The 21,504-nt window shown below is 46.9% G+C and overlaps 1 protein-coding gene across 1 annotated transcript in view; it reads left to right on the top strand.

Moving 5' to 3' along the window:
- Positions 1 to 882: 882 nt before the first annotated feature.
- Positions 883 to 21,504, top strand: part of DCX (doublecortin) — a 137,221-nt gene continuing 116,599 nt past the window's right edge. Inside the window, exons 1-2 of the mRNA XM_077285165.1 lie at positions 883 to 1,012; positions 15,179 to 15,562. Of these exons, the coding sequence (XP_077141280.1) occupies positions 15,199 to 15,562 (364 nt within the window). The 5' untranslated portion in view covers positions 883 to 1,012; positions 15,179 to 15,198. The remainder of the gene's footprint in view (positions 1,013 to 15,178; positions 15,563 to 21,504) is intronic.

Genomic DNA, 21,504 nt, shown 5'->3' with positions numbered 1-21,504 from the left:
CTTCTTGAGAAATGATAATTTTAGGCTACGTTTCCACGATGAGTTTTTGATGTTGCTGATTTTCTGCACCATTCCTGCATCTATTAAGTATAATAGGTTACTTGCATTTTTTCTACAATACACAGAGTAAAAAACTTACAAAAAAATCATCATGGGAACTTAGCCTTAAAGGGAACTTTCACAAAAAAATGTAGTTTAGGGCACTATTTTAGCAGCGATAATTGCAGAGGTATTTACCTTATGAAATATTTCCATTGCAGGAGTTCTGCCAGGAAAATGGCCTTTGGGAAGGTACCTAATACTTTCCATTTTTCCCTCTTTATATAAGAAATGATTTGAACATGAAGACATGTATAAAAGAACTTTTGTAGAATGCTAAATGTGGTTTAATAGCCATAGTTTGATGTCAGGTCTCTTTAACATATCACAATGTAGTTTGTTTTTTTTTATAGGAGAATGAGTAATCCTGCATAATCTTAATTTGGGTCGTTAGGTTTCTTTCAGAGTTGCATGAACTAAACTTAGATCATCAGAGTTTAGGGCGGTTATAATATACAGTATAGATGCTAAAATTCAGCTGTAATCCGTCTTATGCCAGCGTTATTTAAAGCGCTCATAAGGAATTCATCTATATTTACGATACTTGCTGATAAATATGCAGTAAACATCATAACAATTGTCCAGCTTTCCAGACGTCTCAGATCTCATCTTCAGGAACGGCGTAACGTAATATCTGGAGAAACACAAGGGATAAAGTGATTGTATGGTCTTGTAGATGTTGGATAAAATTGGGCTGGGCCAGGGAATTCTGGAGGCAGGTTAGGAGTTAATTTAGCAGCAGACAAGCGGTTAAACCAAGGCAGGAGGAGTCTGCTCATTTTAGGCACTAGGACCGGGGAGCAGACTCACCCACCCTGGCAGCAATCCTTTGGCTTGAAGCTCGGATAACAAAGGCAGATTGGAAATAGCCTTCATTCCAACAGCATCCTCAGCTTGTACCAGTGCTAGCAGGGTGAGTACCAGCCGCTTTCCAGTAACATCCCTGCATGTGCATTTTAAGGGGACAGTGTGGGAATTGTCTAGAATAGAACCTGTGCCTATTGAAGCATCTTATCATTTGCTGCATGCATCCAGATCACTGTCCTTTATCCGAATCAGTCAGTATCAATGATTCGCTATTAGTTGCGCCTCTTGGTATTCGGAGCACGTATATTGCGCACATTTTAATACCGTGTGGAGTAAAATGTAGTAGGAAGCTTGGGACCGCATAGGGGAGACCTGGCGAGGGCTGTCATCCCCGGTGTCACATAGGTGACAGACAGTGATCAGGTCCGTGTGGCGGCAATCGTAAAGGGTGGTTGTTACGGAAACTGCACATTTAACAGACGAGTCGCGAAATAAGGATTAATGCCAAAATATTTCAGTAGATGCAACGCACGTGTATGACGGTGTAAAAAAAAGGGTTCATACTAAATCCTAATGTCTGATAGAATACACACTGTGTAATAAAATGACACATTATACACCAAAGATTTAACATATACAAGAGTAAATAAAAATAAATATTTACCAAAATAACAAAAAAAAAATCAATCTTGGTCTACAATCGTCCCCATATGATTTTAGATCAAGGGGTTTAATAATATTTTCCTAGTGATTAAAGAGTATTGAGACAATGAATGGATGGAAAGGTGTGGACGTCCATTGTTAATGCTGCCATATAGTGTTATATCCCACAGCACATTAGTGGGAGGTGAAGGTTGCTGAGATTTTGTAAGATATGTAGGTAATATAGGAGAAGGAAATTGTCATGCGGGATTAACCCCTCGCTGGGCTTCCTTGCATTGCATGCTGCAGATGGGATGTGTTAGCAGTTGCCTTGTTCCACCCATTCTCTGCAGCATGGTGCTTCACGGGGATGTAATAGATGTGTCTGTAGAAATCCACATGTACATTTGTCACATACTCAGCCCTTTAACAATACACAGGAACTGTTATCTTGTCTGTATCAAATACGGGCTCTAATTTTGGACTCTGCATTTTCATAATTACTTAATGGGACGAAGAAATAATTTCTGGAAATTTGCCTAGCAAATCATATATGGATTTTTTTTTTTGGCTAGTACAGACGTGCGAGAGCTGATATGGGTGAGGGTAAGCTGTGTCTGCTATTGATCAATAATCCTTTGTTATTGGGAGATGGCCCCTGTGAACCCGGGCTTTATTGGTATGCATCGCAGGAACAATAGTGTCAGGTGCATGTGTCTGGATTTGCATCATCCAGGAAAGGTGGCCTTCAGAATTCATGTTGGAAACACACCCTTCCTCCATCTACAAAGGCAGCTACTCTATTACTGTGACACCATGCTTATGCGATACTGCTGACCTTCACAGACAATCAGTGGACCACCGTAGGGTCTCTACACAGCACATATGTGACATGCATTAGTAATCATGGGGGCATACATTTTCCTTCACTACCTGTCAGTAAAACTCTTCAAGGCTACTTCTTCTAACCCTGACATGGCTGACATTATTTGCATTAAACTCTATAGCAAATGTGGCAAATGTGTAAGAGTAAGACTTTGTGCCCCTTTAACCCACTACCAACTATTATTTATTTATTTTCCTCACTTATATAGCGCCATTAATTCCCCAGCACTTTACTGACATCATCGTCCCTGTCCCCACTGGTGCTCACAATCCACATTCCCTATCTGTATGTCTTTGGAGAGTGGGAGGAAAGCGGAGGACCCAAATCCTCGAGGAGAACACATAAACTCCTCGCTGTTGTTGTCCTTAGTGGGGTTTGAACCCAGAACAGTACTGCAAACTAACATTGCTAACCACTGAGCCACCGTGCTGCCCATCAAGTATAATGCAAACATTAGCATGGTAGCATACTATCATACGGGGCAGTGAACGTTTTCTTAAAAAGTCATCCTGACTATATGGAGAGGACCATGCAAAATGATGCATCGAAAATGGTCTTCTAGGAGATGTCCTCTCAAAAAAGATTAGAAGGATGCATGGAACTTGGTGAAAAGCTAATTTTAAAGGGGTTTAACAATCTTGGCACCCGATTATTAGGATATGTCATCACTTTATGATTGGGGGGCTTCCAACCTCTGGGACCCCACTGATCCTGAAGAGGAAGGGGACACAGTGCTGGTGTTGTGTTGTACCCGCTTCACTTCTACTGTACAATGGTGGTGTAGGGAACTGTGGCACTGTCCCATGTGAGTGAACAGCTGTTGGGAGCCAGGAGTACCGCAGTGCAGGAAAGGGGGGCTAGTTATGGTGATGTGGGGGTCACGCAGCTAGTTAGCTACCTAGCTGCATGACCATCTGAGTTTTGACTTTTAATTTTTCCCTTTTTAAACGATGTTGCTATAATATACTTACCTCATTTCCTGCGGATGCCGGATTTTTCCGTTTTGCTGCTATATCTACACCCAGAAGTCGGTCTGGAGCCTCCGTGCACCGCACCTCCATTCAAGGCATTTGTCACCAGACTCACCAGTTGTTGAGTCAATATACAACTTTTCTATTTTTTGATACAGGGCTAGACCTTCATTCTCACATCTCGGGCACTCCACCTAGAGGTGGCATCTCCTACATTATTTTATAAGATGGAGAAACCTCTTTCAAGAAAGGGTTGAGCTTCTTCATCAGGTGATTTTTTTAGGAGCGGTCCCACTTTATTTTAATCTGGCACAGGATGCAGAGCTGGGTTCCACCAGACAACGTACCATCAACACGTTTCCCATGTTTTTGAACACTTTATTTATACTTTTGAATAAATGTTACTTCCAAGTCCAAGGTCTACAACTATGGAGTAACGCCCGTCCATAAATCGCTCAGAAACATTCGACTTTATTGGAAGATTCTGTCTGCATGCTAATGTCTATAGGGCCTGTCATGGAAGAACATAGTTCCCTGGGGATGACCTGCGTCACTTAGATCTGACAGCTGCTCATCTTCTCTTCCTCTGTGGAGCTAACATTCACATGACGCTGTTATTGGGGGAATTTGTGTTGATGGCGAAAGTTGGCCAAATTAGTTATTAAATATTTATGGGCTGCATTATACACGTCAGCTTCTCTGGCACTTGTGTTTTAGTAAAATGTATTCCCTATAATATAATAATTCTTGAACATACAGTGTTGTGCGGTTCCTTTATTATTCCTCTTAGAAATGTAAGAATAAATTAACATCTGGTGGTGTGAGCCTCTACACAGCCTGACAGTCTCCAATCACTGATGACTATGTAGCTGTTTGACAAGAGAAATGGTGACTTAAAGGGTTATTCCCATCTCCAAGATCCTATTTCAATATCTAGTAAGTGTAATAATAATAATATTAGCAAATACCTCCAATGTAGAAATGTAATATAGTTCTTCTGATTAGCTATGTCTCTTCCCCCATGTGTGGGCATTGCAGTAGCTTAGGTATCCATAGTTATGACCACTCATATAGTGACAGTTAGCTAGTTGTTATTGATGATAACCATGGATACCTAAGCTACCGCAATGTGCGCACATGGGGTAAGCGATGTAGCTAATCAGAAGAACTATACTACATTTCTTATTGGAGGTATTTGTTAATATTGTTATTATTGCACCTACTACATATTGGGATAGGATCTTTTAGATGGGAATACCCCTTTAATTTATTCATACATTTATATGAGGAATAACAGAAATATTGCACTATGGAGAATAAAAAACAGACAAGTCAGGAGAGGCTGTTTGCTCCGCTTTAAGTAACGCACATTAGAATAACATGCACTATCCACTATCAAACCTTATGACCTGTGTTTGGCAATAATCTTGGCACATACAATTAGCCATGAATGTTAACTATTTGGACTCATGGCTGATTGACTTTGCTCCATTATATATCGATTAATGGGCATGTCAGACCTCTAAGTTAGTTTCAGTCTGTTCAAAGCAAGATTAAAACTAGCTGCACAGTACGTCTTATGAGCTGGACCGGGTGATGGCTGATTGTAGACAAGACCACGATTGCGTAACGCAACCAATGTTGAGTCATCGGAAGGACAATGGTGCTGCTGACTATGGTACAAAAACTATATAGCATTTGGTCAGATCTTGTCCGCTGAATAACTTGGGAAATAAATCGAATATATACATTTTTTTTAATGCTTTGATGGTGACTAGTGATGAGCGAAGATACTCGTTACTCGAGATTTTCCGCGCACGCTCGGGGGTCCTCCGAGTATTTTTTAGTGGTCGAAGATTTCGTTTTTTTCGCCGCAGCTAAATGATTTACAGCTATTAGCCAGCTTGATTAAATGTGGGGATTCCCTAGTAACCAGGCAACCCCCACATGTACTTATGCTGGCTAATAGATGTAAATCATTCAACTGCGGTGCTGAAAACTAAATCTCCGAGCACTAAAAAATACTCGGAGGACCCCCGAGCGTGCTCGAAAAATCTCGAGTAACGAGTATATTCGCTCATCACTAATGGTGACATGTACTTGGCAATATGGTCACTCAACATTAATGAAAGAGATGAATTTGGTCATATTGGGGATTAATGTTATACATGTTTTAGTTTATGGGACAGTTTGTTTTACTTTGTTTATTTGTAAGCAAAATTCTTTTTTGTTTATTTCATTTTTGTTTAAAACTAGTGACCTCTACGCTGTAAGTCCAGAAAAGTGAGCAATTCTGCAATACACAGCCACTACTGCAATAACTGATGTTCATCGCTAGGCAGGGAATTGAGTCTGTCCCTTCTGTAACGAGTCGTGTAATCCGGATTCGTACAGTATCATGTTAGATTTAGGCAGGTCCTCTAATCCTATCCGACTGTCCTCTCTTACACCATGCCTTGGCTGGCAGCTTTGCCTTTGGTCGTACGACTTGCAGGACATGCCATGTGATAATTGGCTTTCTTGTTGCATCTCTCAGCCATGGCAACTGATTCTTTTGTGTCGACTAAGGCTGCGGCAGAATCAAATAGATGACATCATGCCACATGTGCCGGGAATGTCTTTTATATTTCGGAAATGTGGCTTCTGATAGAATGAAACCGATTCATGAAGATGACTCGTGAGACACGCTATCAGCTGCACTTGATAAAAGCATTTTTATAGGCAAACATTAAAACAATGCTGCGTAGAAGTCAAGGCTTGGGAATAACAAAAAGAGAGAAGAGAATTTAATGGAGATCACACTTCTGTCACAACTCCTGAAAGGATGCAGTGATCACGTCAGCTGCTCCAGGACCCGCTTGTGTACTATGCGATGATATAGTGGGAAGAATTTGGCACTACAAGAAGTATTTTATTTGCAATTAGCAATCCATAATCATTCATATGATGTTTCCTATAATAATAAGACCTTTATTAGATACTAGATGGCAGCCCGATTCTAAAGAATCGGGAGTCTAGAATCCATATATACTTTATTTATTCAAATGTAAGAATAATACAATTAATAAATAATAGTAAGAAAGAACAAAAAATGGCTGCACTCACCAGCTCTTGACAATTCTTGACAGTACGGCACATTTCTGATTGGTCGCTCGCGGCAGGCGGCAACCAATCAGAAAAGTGCCGCGCACCACGAAGGCATATATCTTTGTCCACCCTGAGCGGGTGTAGGACGCTGGTGACGTCACTTATCTCCAGACATTATCTCCGGACAAAGCCACGGAAGTTGGCACAAATTGCCGGAAGTAGTATTCTAGGCAATTATATATTAGATTTTAATGTTATCAGTGTTTACCTTTGAACGTTTATATTGTATTGTCCTGTCACCAGCCATGTGTACGATTATCGGCCGAAAGCCTCTCTGGAACCAATAATCACCCCATGTAAAGGTATCTTTATAAGTTAAAGATTCAGAATACTATGACTTTTATCATATCCTGAACAGTCAAGTTTTTTATGAACCGTTAAGGTTTTCTGGTTGAAGTAAAAAAAACTCTGAGTGTTTACAGTTTGAAACCATAAAATGTTGAAAAATTATGTCATTCTTGAGTATATCACTCAATGGTGCTCATAAACGTGTCAAATTTGATCTATAATATACTTTAATATACGTTACTTTAATCTTTAATATACTTAAGAACAGGGCCCCAGACATCACACAGGGGGTCTGAAACACCGCACAGTGGTCCAAAATATCGCTGTGCTCTGCCTGGGGCCCCATATGCTGCCTGGGGCCCCTGTGCTCTGCCTGGGGCCCCATATGCTGCCTGGGGCCCCTGTGCTCTGCCTGGGGCCCCTGTGCTCTGCCTGGGGCCCCATGTTCTGCCTGGGGCCCCTGTGCTCTGCCTGGGGCCACTGTGCTCTGCCTGGGGCCCCATATGCTGCCTGGGGCCCCTGTGCTCTGCCTGGGGCCCCATATGCTGCCTGGGGCCCCTGTGCTCTGCCTGGGGCCCCATAGGCTGCCTGGGGCCCCTGTGCTCTACCTGGGACCACTGTGCTCTGCCTGGGGCCCCATATGCTGCCTGGGGCCCCTGTGCTCTGCCTGGGGCCCCATGTTCTGCCTGGGGCCACTGTGCTCTGCCTGGGGCCCCATAGGCTGCCTGGGGCCCCTGTGCTCTGCCTGGGACCACTGTACTCTGCCTGGGGCCCCATATGCTGCCTGGGGCCCCTGTGCTCTGCCTGGGGCCACTGTGCTCTGCCTGGGGCCCCATATGCTGCCTGGGGCCCCTGTGCTCTGCCTGGGGCCCCTGTGCTCTGCCTGGGGCCCCGTGTTCTGCCTGGGGCCCCTGTGCTCTGCCTGGGGCCACTGTGCTCTGCCTGGGGCCCCATGTTCTGCCTGGGGCCACTGTGCTCTGCCTGGGGCCCCATAAGCTGCCTGGGGCCCTGTGCTCTGCCTGGGACCACTGTGCTCTGCCTGGGGCCCCATATGCTGCCTGGGGCCCCTGTGCTCTGCCTGGGGCCACTGTGCTCTGCCTGGGGCCCCTGTGCTCTGCCTGGGGCCCCTGTGCTCTGCCTGGGGCCCCTGTGCTCTGCCTGGGGCCCCATATGCTGCCTGGGGCCCCTGTGCTCTGCCTGGGGCCACTGTGCTCTGCCTGGGGCCCCATATGCTGCCTGGGGCCCCTGTGCTCTGCCTGGGGCCCCATATGCTGCCTGGGGCCCCTGTGCTCTGCCTGGGGCCACTGTGCTCTGCCTCGTGCCCCATAGGCTGCCTGGGGCCCCTGTGCTCTGCCTGGGACCACTGTGCTCTGCCTGGGGCCCCATATGCTGCCTGGGGCCCCTGTGCTCTGCCTGGGGCCACTGTGCTCTGCCTGGGGCCCCATATGCTGCCTGGGGCCCCTGTGCTCTGCCTGGGTGTAGGACACTGGTGACGTCACTTAGCTCCGGACATTAGCTCCGGACATTAGCTCCGGACATTAGCTCCGGACAAAGCCACGGAAGTTGGCACAAATTGCAGGAAGTAGTATTCTAGGCAATTATATATTAGATGGGCATTTCCTGAAGGAAATACATGGTGCTTGAACAGCGCTACCAGCTTTACAGCAGCACTTTTCACACACGGGACTGGGGGGCGCGCTTACTTTTGCACCCGGGGCCGGGGGCGCGCTTACTTTTGCACCCGGGGGCGCACTTACTTTTGCACCCGGGGGCGCACTTACTTTTGCACCCGGGGGCGTACTTACTTTTGCACCCGGGGGCGCACTTACTTTTGCACCCGGGGGCGCACTTACTTTTGCACCCGGGGGCGCACTTACTTTTGCACCCGGGGGCGCACTTACTTTTGGTGGGCGGGGCTCCTTGGCCTCCGATTTGGTTGGTGGGGCCCCTCGTCCTCCGATTTGGTGGGTGGGGACCCTCGGCCTCCGATTTGGGGGGCGGGATCGGCCTCCGATTTGGTGGGCGGGGACCCTCGGCCTCCGATTTGGTGGGTGGGGACCCTCGACCTCCGATTTGGTGGGCGGGGACCCTCGGCCTCCGCTTTGGTGGGCGGGGCCCCTCGGCCTCCGCTTTGGTTGGCGGGGCCCCACGGCCTCCGATTTGGTGGGCGGGGTCCCTCTGCCTCCGCTTTGGTGGGCGGGGCCGCTCGGCCTTCGATTTGGTGGGCGGGGCTCCTCGGCCTCCGATTTGGTTGGTGGGGCCCCTCGGCCTCCGATTTGGTGGGCGGGGCCCCTTATCCTCCGATTTGGTGGGCGGGGACCCTCGGCCTCCGATTTGGTGGGCGGGGCCCTTCGGCCTCTGATTTGGTTGGCGGGGCCCCTCGGCCTCCGATTTGGTGGGCAGGGACCCTCGGCCTCCGATATGGTGGGCGGGGCCCCTCGGCCTCAGATTTGGTTGGCGGGGCCCCTCGGCCTCCGATTTGGTGGGCAGGGACCCTCGGCCTCCGATTTGGTGGGCGGGGCCCCTCGGCCTCCGATTTGGTTGGTGGGGCCCCTCGGCCTCCGATTTGGTGGGCAGGGACCCTCGGCCTCCGATTTGGTGGGCGGGGCCCCTCGGCCTCCGATTTGGTTGGTGGGGCCCCTCGGCCTCCAATTTGGTGGGCGGGGACCCTCGGCCTCCGATTTGGTGGGCGGGGACCCTCGGCCTCCAATTTGGTGGGCGGGGACCCTCGGCCTCCGATTTGGTGGGCGGGGACCCTCGGCCTCCGATTTGGTGGGCGGGGCCCCTCGGCCTCCGATGTGGTGGTCGGGGCCCCTCGGCCTCCGCTTTGGTGGGCGGGGCCGGGCCCCTCGGCCTCCGCTTTGGTGGGCGGGGCCGCTCGGCCTTCGATTTGGTGGGCGGGGCTCCTCGGCCTCCGATTTGGTGGGCGGGGCCCCTCGGCCTCCGATGTGGTGGGCGGAGCCCCTCGGCCTCCGATTTGGAGGGCGGGGACCCCCGGCCTCCGATTTGGTGGGCGGGGCCCCTCGGCCTCCGATTTGGTGGGCGGGGACCCTCGGCCTCCGATTTGGTGGGCGGGGACCCTCGGCCTCCGATTTGGTAGGCGGGGCCCCTCGGCCTCTGATTTGGTGGGCGGGGACCCTCGGCCTCCAATTTGGTGGGCGGGGACCCTCGGCCTCCGATTTGGTGGGCGGGGACCCTCGGCCTCCGATGTGGTGGTCGGGGCCCCTCAGCCTCCGCTTTGGTGGGCGGGGCCAGGCCCCTCGGCCTCCGCTTTGGTGAGCGGGGCCGCTCGGCCTTCGATTTGGTGGGCGGGGCTCCTCGGCCTCCGATTTGGTTGGCGGGGCCCCTCGGCCTCCGATTTGGTTGGCGGGGCCCCTCGGCCTCCGATTTGGTGTGTGCTCTGCCTGGGGCCACTGTGCTCTGCCTGGGGCCCCATATGCTGCCTGGGGCCCCTGTGCTCTGCCTGGGGCCCCATATGCTGCCTGGGGCCCCTGTGCTCTGCCTGGGGCCCCTGTGCTCTGCCTGGGGCCCCATGTTCTGCCTGGGGCCCCTGTGCTCTGCCTGGGGCCACTGTGCTCTGCCTGGCGCCCCATGTTCTGCCTGGGGCCACTGTGCTCTGCCTGGGGCCCCATAAGCTGCCTGGGGCCCCTGTGCTCTGCCTGGGACCACTGTGCTCTGCCTGGGGCCCCATATGCTGCCTGGGGCCCCTGTGCTCTGCCTGGGGCCACTGTGCTCTGCCTGGGGCCCCATATGCTGCCTGGGGCCACTGTGCTCTGCCTGGGGCCCCATATGCTGCCTGGGGCCCCTGTGCTCTGCCTGGGGCCCCATATGCTGCCTGGGGCCCCTGTGCTCTGCCTGGGGCCCCTGTGCTCTGCCTGGGGCCCCATGTTCTGCCTGGGGCCCCTGTGCTCTGCCTGGGGCCACTGTGCTCTGCCTGGGGTCCCATATGCTGCCTGGGGCCCCTGTGCTCTGCCTGGGGCCCCTGTGCTCTGCCTGGGGCCACTGTGCTCTGCCTGGGGCCCCATAGGCTGCCTGGGGCCCCTGTGCTCTGCCTGGGACCACTGTGCTCTGCCTGGGCCCCATATGCTGCCTGGGGCCCCTGTGCTCTGCCTGGGGCCACTGTGCTCTGCCTGGGGCCCCATATGCTGCCTGGGGCCCCTGTGCTCTGCCTGGGTGTAGGACACTGGTGACGTCACTTATCTCCGGACATTAGCTCCGGACATTAGCTCCGGACATTATCTCCGGACATTAGCTCCGGACAAAGCCACGGAAGTTGGCACAAATTGCAGGAAGTAGTATTCTAGGCAATTATATATTAGATGAGAGCAGCAGGTAGCACTGGGGGAGCAGAGATGGCGGTGCGGCGATAATTTGATGGAGAAATGCTTATTGCATTGTCAGTCTTTGGCTTTATTATATGCGATGGATCCATACTTGGGTCCTGCCCTTCTATAGTTGGTGCCAATTGGTTAGCACATTCTGCTCCTCCATTGCCCATGACAGTGGTCTGTGGCCACTGCTGATGTCTGTGGCTCTTCTTTAGATTTACCAGTCTGGGGTGAGGTCTTTGCTGCGGAATCATATCAGCAGGTAAGAGGTGGTTTGCTCTCTCCCATGCTAGAGATCACTGTCCTGGCCGATGGAATAGGGCGTGACAATAAATTTGCACCAACTTCACATGTACTATATGATGATGCAGGTGAAACGATAGGCAGAAGTTTGGGCCATAACCTTGAGAGCCTCAGCCTGCCATGTATGTTTTACTCTAACACTACTTATTTCTGAGAAAACATACAAGTTGAGGACCATGTGTCTAAGATGTCTTGGCAGCTTCTCCGCGCTTGCTCCCCTAGACTGACAGGTCTCTCCATCTACTTACACATAAGGAAAGAACTATCAGTTTTGAAGAGCAGAGCAGCAGAAAAGATGCCGGGTCTACCACTGGGACTAGTCATTCAAGAAACATGGCTGCTGCTCGGCCTGTAAATCTATGTTTGCACCACAGCATTTAAATGGATAGAAGTCTGCAGTCACTATGTGACTGGAGACTAGTAAATCCTCACATTGCGCACACTGTGCGCTGTCAGGATTCTCCGGTGCCGGTAGCGGGCGGTCCTGTGACCACAAGTATGTAATTTGCATACTTCCGGCCACATTCTGACTGGACTGTGTCCAACCTCGTACAATAAATGTCCTTTTAGCGAGTCCACGCACAATTTAGTCGGCACATGACTTCAAGTATGCAAATCACATATTTGTGTTCACACATCCGCCAGCGCTGAAGAATCCATTCCTCATAGCACGGAGTGCGCGCGATGTGAGGATTCGCAAGTCTACAGTCACATGGAGTGACCGCAGACTTGTAGCCTGAGACCGGACAACCCCTTTAAGAGTTAAACCTTCATAGCTGGAATAATGCAGGAAGTATCTGATTCATGAGGCACGTGGGTCTGGCAGCACGAATCTGCTGTCAGGTTCCCTAAAACACAGAACAAGTAAGAACTCCAGTTCCTATACTTCTATCCAGCATTATTGGGAACATTGCTATAACTCTGTTACGAATCTATTTTCATTTTTTTAATTTTCTGATTTTATATCATCTTGAATCTGTGATGTAGTGACAAACATTTGGTATGGCTATGAAGTTCCTGGCAATTAACACAAGCTGTCAGCTGTCTGTATCATGGTGAATAGGCAGGCGGGTCTCACACACATTCATCACATTCTGCCAAGTGCTCAAATACTGCCTGCCACAATGGATTTAAAGGGACTGTATACTTTTAGATGAGTCCTACCTGAGTCTATACAATTGTATCTTTTCAAAAAGTGGTTGCTTTGGCGTTTCCCTCCACGTATGTGCTATATATTATGGGACTGCATTCAAATTCACTAATACATGTATTTCTATTCTTACAAGACCTAGCAATCCTATAATACTAAGGCTCTGGTCCATAAGGCAGGATAGGTCCAAAATCCCTGGCCAGTGTGCTTTTCTACACTTTTCCACACTTCTATACTTGCTGTTCTTTCTGGAAATCCACCTGTACATTTGTGTTAATAGATTGACTCAGATCCCATTGGTCATTGTCAGTGGTGGATAATGTGTTATCAGCTGTGTATAGAGGTAATACCTGTCACTTTAATCCTGCCTGTGATGATAATGAAACTTCTGAAAAGTCTTCTTTTAAAGGAACAGGAGTCTAAATAACCCCGATGACCAGTGTGAAAATTGCTATTTTTTATACTGATTGGCAATTTTTTTTAAAAAATGCCACATTCTTTAAATACTTTTAACTCAAGAAGCTGATTTAAATATGTAACTTTCAGATGATACATTCCCTATAAGTATAGATGCCATGTTTTTTAATTTATGTTTGTGGATAGGTTTAGGTGTTGCAGGAGGCTGCCTTACTATAACATCATTATGTAATATTATCAGGATCAAAAATTGTTATCTATTTGTCTAAAAGGGGTGTATATGAAAATGTGTTTGAATTAGATTATATAGGGCACTGGTGGATACAGACAGAAGAGGGCCTCTGTGCAAGAACAATAAAGGGGCCTTTTGCAGTCCAGTAACTCATCATAGTGCGCTAATCCACCTGCTTTGGAGGTAGAAGTTGCTCCCTTACCTATTGGGCCCCGATGCAGCTGAACAGGTTGCACCACTGACATGTCCGCCCCTGATGTAGGGTATTTACTGTAATATAGTGCGAAATTTACAGACACCTGTATACCAGACACAAAACCGATAGAAACTATTTTTTTTTTACCGAAAAGGGACCTTTCAATGGATTTTTTACTGAGTACATTGTCCGATTGGTGCTGCCCTGATGACTCTGGAATAGTTTTTCTTTATCTTCCATCCTGTGCCCCCTGGTTATAATAGTGCAAATTTTCCCTTCAATCATTTCGGTGTATACAACAGAACTTCTCAGTGGGTGCGGTCATATTTTGATTGGGCAGAATCATAAGATAAAAATCAAACGCCCACAGAGAAGTTCTGTAATACCCGCCTAGTTTGTTAAAGGAAACATTTATACCATTATTACCAGAGATGTAACTTTGCAACAGAGGAGCTCAGAGAAGAAGAAAAACTGTTCCAAAATCAGTGAAACATCACCAATCAGAAGAGGGACCGTATTTTTCGAACTATGAGATGCACTTTTCCCCAAGAATGTTTGGGGAAAATGGCTGGCGCATCTTATAGTCTGAATGTACTTACCAGGAGTGTGGTGGCAGCAGGAGTTTGGCGATTCTGCTGGCCCTGGGCTGGGTACAGGGGGTGTTCGGTGGTCCGACTCTGCAGGGAGATGATATGACTCCCATCCCAGACTGGTGCAGCGGTATTCGGCAGTGTTCGGTGTCGTGTTATGAGGGGCTCCGCCCATATGTTGTGAGAGCCAGGAGCCTCCGCACTTCCATTGCTGTGGCCTCCAGGAAAATGGCCATCGTAGACGGTGCGTGCACAGATTGAGATCTCGGCGATGAGATCTTAGGAGACGAGATCTCTGTGCCGAGATCTCAATCTGCGCATACACCGCCTACGGCAGCCATTTTTCCGGAGGCCACCGTATTGTAGCAATGGATGTGCGGGGGCTCCGGGCTTTCAGAAAATGTCACTGGAGCCCCCATACCATCGAGCACTGCCGAACAGTCTAGGATAGGAGTCATATAAACTCTCTGCAGAGCCGGACCACCGAACACCATCTCCACCAGTGCTGCCGATCCCTCCCCGATAAGCTGAATTCAGACTGTAAGATGGACCCTCATTTGACGCATCATTTTTTTCCCCTCTATTTTTCATCTGGAAATTTGGGGTGCGTCTTATAGTCTGAAAAATACAATAGTTAGTTTAAATTAAATGTCCAGTGAAATATCACTTTTAATACTATAGTAGACCCCCTACAAGAATATTTACTGTAACTGTATCTATAATTGAAATATCCCAAGAATCGCCCTCCTTTCTCTTTTTCTTGTGGTTCTTGTAATTAATCCTATAAAATTCTATTTAGGATAAAAATCCTCAGACAAAGTGTCACCTTTGCAGCAATAAACTAAGCTCATTAATCTTTGAGGACCAGACAATGCCCGGGATCTGCATGGGCTCAGGTGTTATGGCTGCTGTTTGTCTCAATTAGCAATCCCTGCTTTCCCCCATGCCTCAGTTGAGTCACTTTTGGTATAAATTATTTACATACTTTGAGTAACATGAGAATGTGTGCCAGTAACAAGTAAAAGGAATTATTAATGTTACAAGGGGATTGCCCTGTTTTGTAGTATCTCTGGGCGAGACACGGAAGAAACATTCTCATCTCTGCATGAATGACTCTTTTAGGTCTCCAGAGGCGCTAAGACATGGAGCTCGAATTTGGTCACTTTGATGAAAGGGATAAGACTTCCAGGAATGCACGAACATCTCGAATGAACGGATTGCCCAGTCCTACACACAGTGCCCACTGCAGTTTTTACAGAACCCGCACTTTGCAAGCTCTCAGCAACGAGAAGAAAGCTAAGAAGGTCCGCTTCTACCGTAATGGAGATCGATATTTCAAGGGAATAGTGTATGCCGTGTCTCCTGACCGATTCCGAAGTTTTGACGCCCTGCTGGCTGACCTCACCAGGTCACTCTCTGATAATATTAATTTGCCCCAGGGCGTTCGCTACATTTACACCATCGATGGAATCAACAAAATTTCCAGTATGGATGAACTGGAGGAAGGTGGGTTTAGATTTTTTTACCTTTATGTGACATTTATGCGAAAAAAAAAAATTAATATTTTGGTTGAGATATATTTGACTTCTCCATTATGTATCACATTGTATCATATCATACCATGACACTTTATATAAGCTCAAAATAAACTGGAGAAATATATATTAAATTCAGCCTTTTTAATACCAAAATGTGTTGGCAGAAGTAATTCAGCCCCACAGCCAGAGAGGAACCTCCTCCTCCTCTCCTGCCATATTCCGTGCTCACACCTCCCCCGTCAGATCTGCTGAATCAATCTCTCCTGTTGCCTAGCAGCGCATAGTCGCTGTGCCGTCTAGTCCTAAAGAGTCTGCATCGTAAATCATTTCTTGCATTTTTTTTTCCAAAATCGCTGTAAAAATGCAGAGATTTTGTCCTGAGTTTTTTTAAATTGGGTCCAAAATGTGGCGAATTTGCAGCGATTTTAGAAAATTGTGGCAAAATAATTCTGATTGCATCTTGCGAACATACCCTAAGGGTATGTGTCCACGTTCAGGAAACGCTGCGTTTTTGACGCAGCGCTGAGCCGCAGTGTCAAAAACGCAGCGTCCAGATGTTACAGCATAGTGGAGGGGATTTAATGAAATCCCGTCCCACTGTGCATTAAAAAACGCATGTGTTTTTCCCGCAAAAATGCACATGCGGTGCGTTTTATCAGAACGCAGCATGTTGCTACAATGAGCAAAACACGCAGGAACACCGCAGGTGACCTGCCAGTGAGCTCAGGTGCATTTTTGGTCAGGATTTTACCTGCATAAAATCCTGACCAAAGCCTGAAGCAAGCTTGACCGTGGACACATACCCTAAGGCTACTTCCACACTAGCGTCGTGCACTGCACATCGCTATGCGTCATTGTGGAGAAAAAACGCATCCTGCAAAAGTGCTTGCAGGATGCGTTTTTTCTCCATAGACTTGCATTAGCGACGTAGTGCGACGCATTGACCCACGTCGCAACCGTCGTGCGACGGTTGCGTCGTGTTGCACCGGACCGTCGTCACCAAAAAACGTTGCATGTAACGTTTTTTGGTGCGTCATGTCCGCCATTTCCGACCGCGCATGTGCGGCTGGAACTCCACCCCCGCCTCCCTGCACATCACAATGGGGCAGCGGATGCGTTGAAAAACTGCATCCGCTGCCCCCGTTGTGCGGCGCCTTCACTGTTTGCGTCGCAATTCGTCGTGCGTCGTACGACGCTAGTGTGAAAGTAGCCTTAGCTATCAATCATCTATAATTTCCTATAAAGATCCCATAGCTGAAGGCATGCATTAATCCAATGTATATGAGGCTGCCAGACCGTCCTCTAACAGCCAATGTAAACTGTGGTCTAAGATGTTGGATTTTTCTTGCTGATTTGATTGTTTTTCTAGAGATAAGTGCCACTAGTCAGAATCGCCTGGCAGACACTCGTTTTTCTGCTAAAACAACTTGCATGTTCAGCAGAGACGGTTGTGCGTATTATTAGAGAAGTTGGCCAGCAACTATATAATGTGTACGGAAAACACATGTTGTCTATTCAAGTAATTCACGGGGGACATTAGTATGCTGTATTTCATATTGTTAAATATGGTTCAAAGGACACTAGATGTGACTGCAGACCTCCGAATTGTGACAGCGTAAGTCCACGTGAAGCAATGATTCCCTGGTATTACCGATGCAGGCAGATGTGCAATTTCCATATTTGTGGTCCCGTTCCAACTAGAGTCACTCACATTCTCTCAATAGAAGTGAATTGAAAGCAGCCAGATGAGTCTAGTCGTCATGTGGCCGCAAGAATGCAAATCATATCCACGTGGACACCCGCTCACCCCGGAAATGCCGGGTAATCGCGAGAGCATGCTGTCAAAATTCGTCAGTCTGCAGTCACATAAAGTCACAGCAGACTTCTGTCCCAAGCCTTGGCCGCCCATTTTAATGCACCATGCATTGCAATTACGAAGCCACAGTCTACTAGTCTATGATAAATCCATTATGGCTATTTGAAAAAACAGAGGGAAAAATAAAAACATAACTAAAGTTGGCCTTAAGGGGTTAAAGGTTTTGTATCTAGTTTATAAGCATTTCCCTATCCATGATCTCTGGGGGGCAGATCACTGAGATCTGAACTTTACCAAGAACAGAGTTCTATTAAACCCTGTTTGAAAGTAAGTGAGATTAAAAGGAATCTGTCAGCAGGTTTTTGCTATTTAACCTGAGCGCAGCATAATGTAGGAGCAGAGACTCTGGTTCCAGCTATGTCACTTGATGTAGACTCAATACAATCAGTGTTTTATTAGCAGGAGATTATCACTACAGTACTAGTTCTCACGTGCAATTAGTCCAGCTAATCCCAGTAACCGCGCCACCACCACTGGTTAGCAGATTGCTGACCATGCACAGTGTACACAGGAAGCTGTCAATCAGTGGTGTGGGCAGGTTATACACAGCTCAGGATTCCGAGCACTGCTAGATCTACAGCAGAGAAAACAGGGATTCTATCAAAACTGCACCCAGCAGCCCAGTAAGTGGTGCATCACTGGAATCAGACTCTTTTTTTTCCTACATCATGCAGCTTTCAAATTCGATAGCAAAAATCTTTTACAGATTATGTTTAAGTGCACCTCTATTCTGGTCATTCTTTACGGGACTGCTGCAGAATACAGCGCTCAGCTATCGAGCATTACAGCAGAAAATTGAAGGAGCAGAGCTGCACATGCTCGATCACTGCTCCCTTCAGACAGGGTTCTGCAGAGCTTGGTTCTCTAGACACCATTCCAAGGCCATGTTCCCACCTTCAGTATTTGGTCAGTATTTTACCGCAGTATTTGTAAGCAAAAACCAGGAGTGGGTGATAAATGCAGAAGTGGTGACGCGTTTCTATTATTGTTCCACTCCTGGTTTTGGCTTACAAATACTAAGGAAAAATACTGACCAAATACTGCTAGTGTTATCGTGGCCTTAATGAGACCAGCTAGTGTCCAGCACTCCCATTAGGAATGAATGGAATGGAGGATCGCATGATCATCACCACTCTAGTCACAGGGGCCTGTGAGAGGAAATCAGTAAATTACCTAATGTTTAAATCTGATTTTTTTGTTACTTTTTAGTATTTATTTATTTATTATTTTACATTTCACAGTCTGCATTGAAAAATAAAAATGACAAGCCTTGCAATTTTCATGCTGGACATTGAGGCTATTCTAGAATTATACTTCATGGTCTTTTAAGAAATCCAAATGTATATTAGCAGCAATATATAGACCCTATCTTCTGTATTAAAGCTTCTAATGAGTGTGTGCAAGTGTTGTCATGAAAGGAGGAGGAGCTGTGACATCACCAACTATGAACGTAGGATCCTGTGTTGTAAGGTGTCCGTTCGGCAATGAGGCACTGACCAAACAAAGTTCAACTTAAACAACTTTATTTTCCAACTTATAAACAAATCTAAAACTTTATCCTCATGTTCTCAACCGGAACGTTCTTGTCAGTCAGTCCGTTGCCATGGACGACTGCACCACCACATAATCTGTGGGTGGGGTAATCGCTTGTTAAAGTCTCTGGTCTTTCACACAGGCAGGCCTGCACAAGGCTCCTGCTCTGCTCCATGAGAAATCCAATACTGACACAGCCAAACATTAACTGAAAGTATAAATGGGAATCGTGGACATGGGCCACTGACAAGACCTGGAATGGAGGGAGAGATCCATCCCTCTACCATCCTACAGATCTCTCCAAAAATAAAAGCCCGTATCAGGTTTTATTAAACCTGACTTGGTCAGATAGTTTGACCAAATCCACAGCGGTGTTGTATGCTTCTACGCATATCCTGGGGGACACATAATGACCCTCGTATACGAGTCCCCTCACAACCTCACACTGTGTAGAGAGGTGTTGCCTCTTATTGTAATCCTGCCAGTTATGTAATTAGACTTCTGAAAACTCTACCTGAATGGACAGAAATTGAGTCTGAAACAGCGCCAATGGCCAGTGTGGAAATTGCAAGGTTTTTTTTAACTAATAGAGGATATGAAAAAAAAAATCCCAAATTAAAAAAAAATACATTTAACGCAAAAACCTGATTTAAACAATCCTGATGATACATTTCCTTTAACAAACCCCCAATGACCAGCTGACATTGACAAGATGAGCCACATTTTGCTAGATATTTACTGTGTAGTGTCCAATGTACAGAAGTATCCACTTCAAAATGACAAATATATGATGTAGAAAGACATCCTGGCACAGAAGAGTGCAACTCCACACCTAGCAATACAATTCAATGGCTTTTGTTCTGTTAAGAGTTCACTTTCTCTGTGATGTATTTTTCTCTGTGTTAAGATCAGGTACATCAGTATAGCAAAACCGAGTCAGGTATGTCAGATGGAGGCCATTATTAATAAGGGGTTATGTAAAGTCAGAGATCTAAGTGGAGAATTCTACTATATGGCATCCATGTTACCCAATTGGGAATATGAAGAACCTCAAAGGGAGAAAAATGCAAGCCGAAAAATAGTAAGTTAGTTTAATTCAATAAAATAGAAAAAAAAATACACACAAAGTAATATTGAGACATCAGACATGGTATGGTACAAAAAAGAAGGGGAACAGCTGGTTTATGTATGATGATACACAGTAAGAACCCAACTACTCAGTTATAAAAAGAGTACCATACATTATATATATATATAAATATATATATATATATATATATATATATATATATATATATATATATATATATATATATATATACAGTGGGGCAAAAAAGTATTTAGTCAGTCAGCAATAGTGCAAGTTCCACCACTTAAAAAGATGAGAGGCGTCTGTAATTTACATCATAGGTAGACCTCAACTATGGGAGACAAACTGAGAAAAAAAAAATCCAGAAAATCACATTGTCTGTTTTTTTATCATTTTATTTGCATATTATGGTGGAAAATAAGTATTTGGTCAGAAACAAAATTTCATCTCAATACTTTGTAATATATCCTTTGTTGGCAATGACAGAGGTCAAACGTTTTCTGTAAGTCTTCACAAGGTTGCCACACACTGTTGTTGGTATGTTGGCCCATTCCTCCATGCAGATCTCCTCTAGAGCAGTGATGTTTTTGGCTTTTCGCTTGGCAACACGGACTTTCAACTCCCTCCAAAGGTTTTCTATAGGGTTGAGATCTGGAGACTGGCTAGGCCACTCCAGGACCTTGAAATGCTTCTTACGAAGCCACTCCTTCGTTGCCCTGGCGGTGTGCTTTGGATCATTGTCATGTTGAAAGACCCAGCCACGTTTCATCTTCAATGCCCTTGCTGATGGAAGGAGGTTTGCACTCAAAATCTCACGATACATGGCCCCATTCATTCTTTCATGTACCCGGATCAGTCGTCCTGGCCCCTTTGCAGAGAAACAGCCCCAAAGCATGATGTTTCCACCACCATGCTTTACAGTAGGTATGGTGTTTGATGGATGCAACTCAGTATTCTTTTTCCTCCAAACACGACAAGTTGTGTTTCTACCAAACAGTTCCAGTTTGGTTTCATCAGACCATAGGACATTCTCCCAAAACTCCTCTGGATCATCCAAATGCTCTCTAGCAAACTTCAGACGGGCCCGGACATGTACTGGCTTAAGCAGTGGGACACGTCTGGCACTGCAGGATCTGAGTCCATGGTGGCGTAGTGTGTTACTTATGGTAGGCCTTGTTACATTGGTCCCAGCTCTCTGCAGTTCATTCACTAGGTCCCCCCGCGTGGTTCTGGGATTTTTGCTCACCGTTCTTGTGATCATTCTGACCCCACGGGGTGGGATTTTGCGTGGAGCCCCAGATCGAGGGAGATTATCAGTGGTCTTGAATGTCTTCCATTTTCTAATTATTGCTCCCACTGTTGATTTCTTCACTCCAAGCTGGTTGGCTATTGCAGATTCAGTCTTCCCAGC

Source organism: Ranitomeya variabilis, chromosome 2 (genome assembly GCF_051348905.1).
Source record: "Ranitomeya variabilis isolate aRanVar5 chromosome 2, aRanVar5.hap1, whole genome shotgun sequence".
NCBI classification, from domain to species: domain Eukaryota; kingdom Metazoa; phylum Chordata; class Amphibia; order Anura; family Dendrobatidae; genus Ranitomeya; species Ranitomeya variabilis.
Note: the sequence above shows the minus strand (reverse complement) of the source record. Positions and strands in the feature narration are given on the sequence as shown.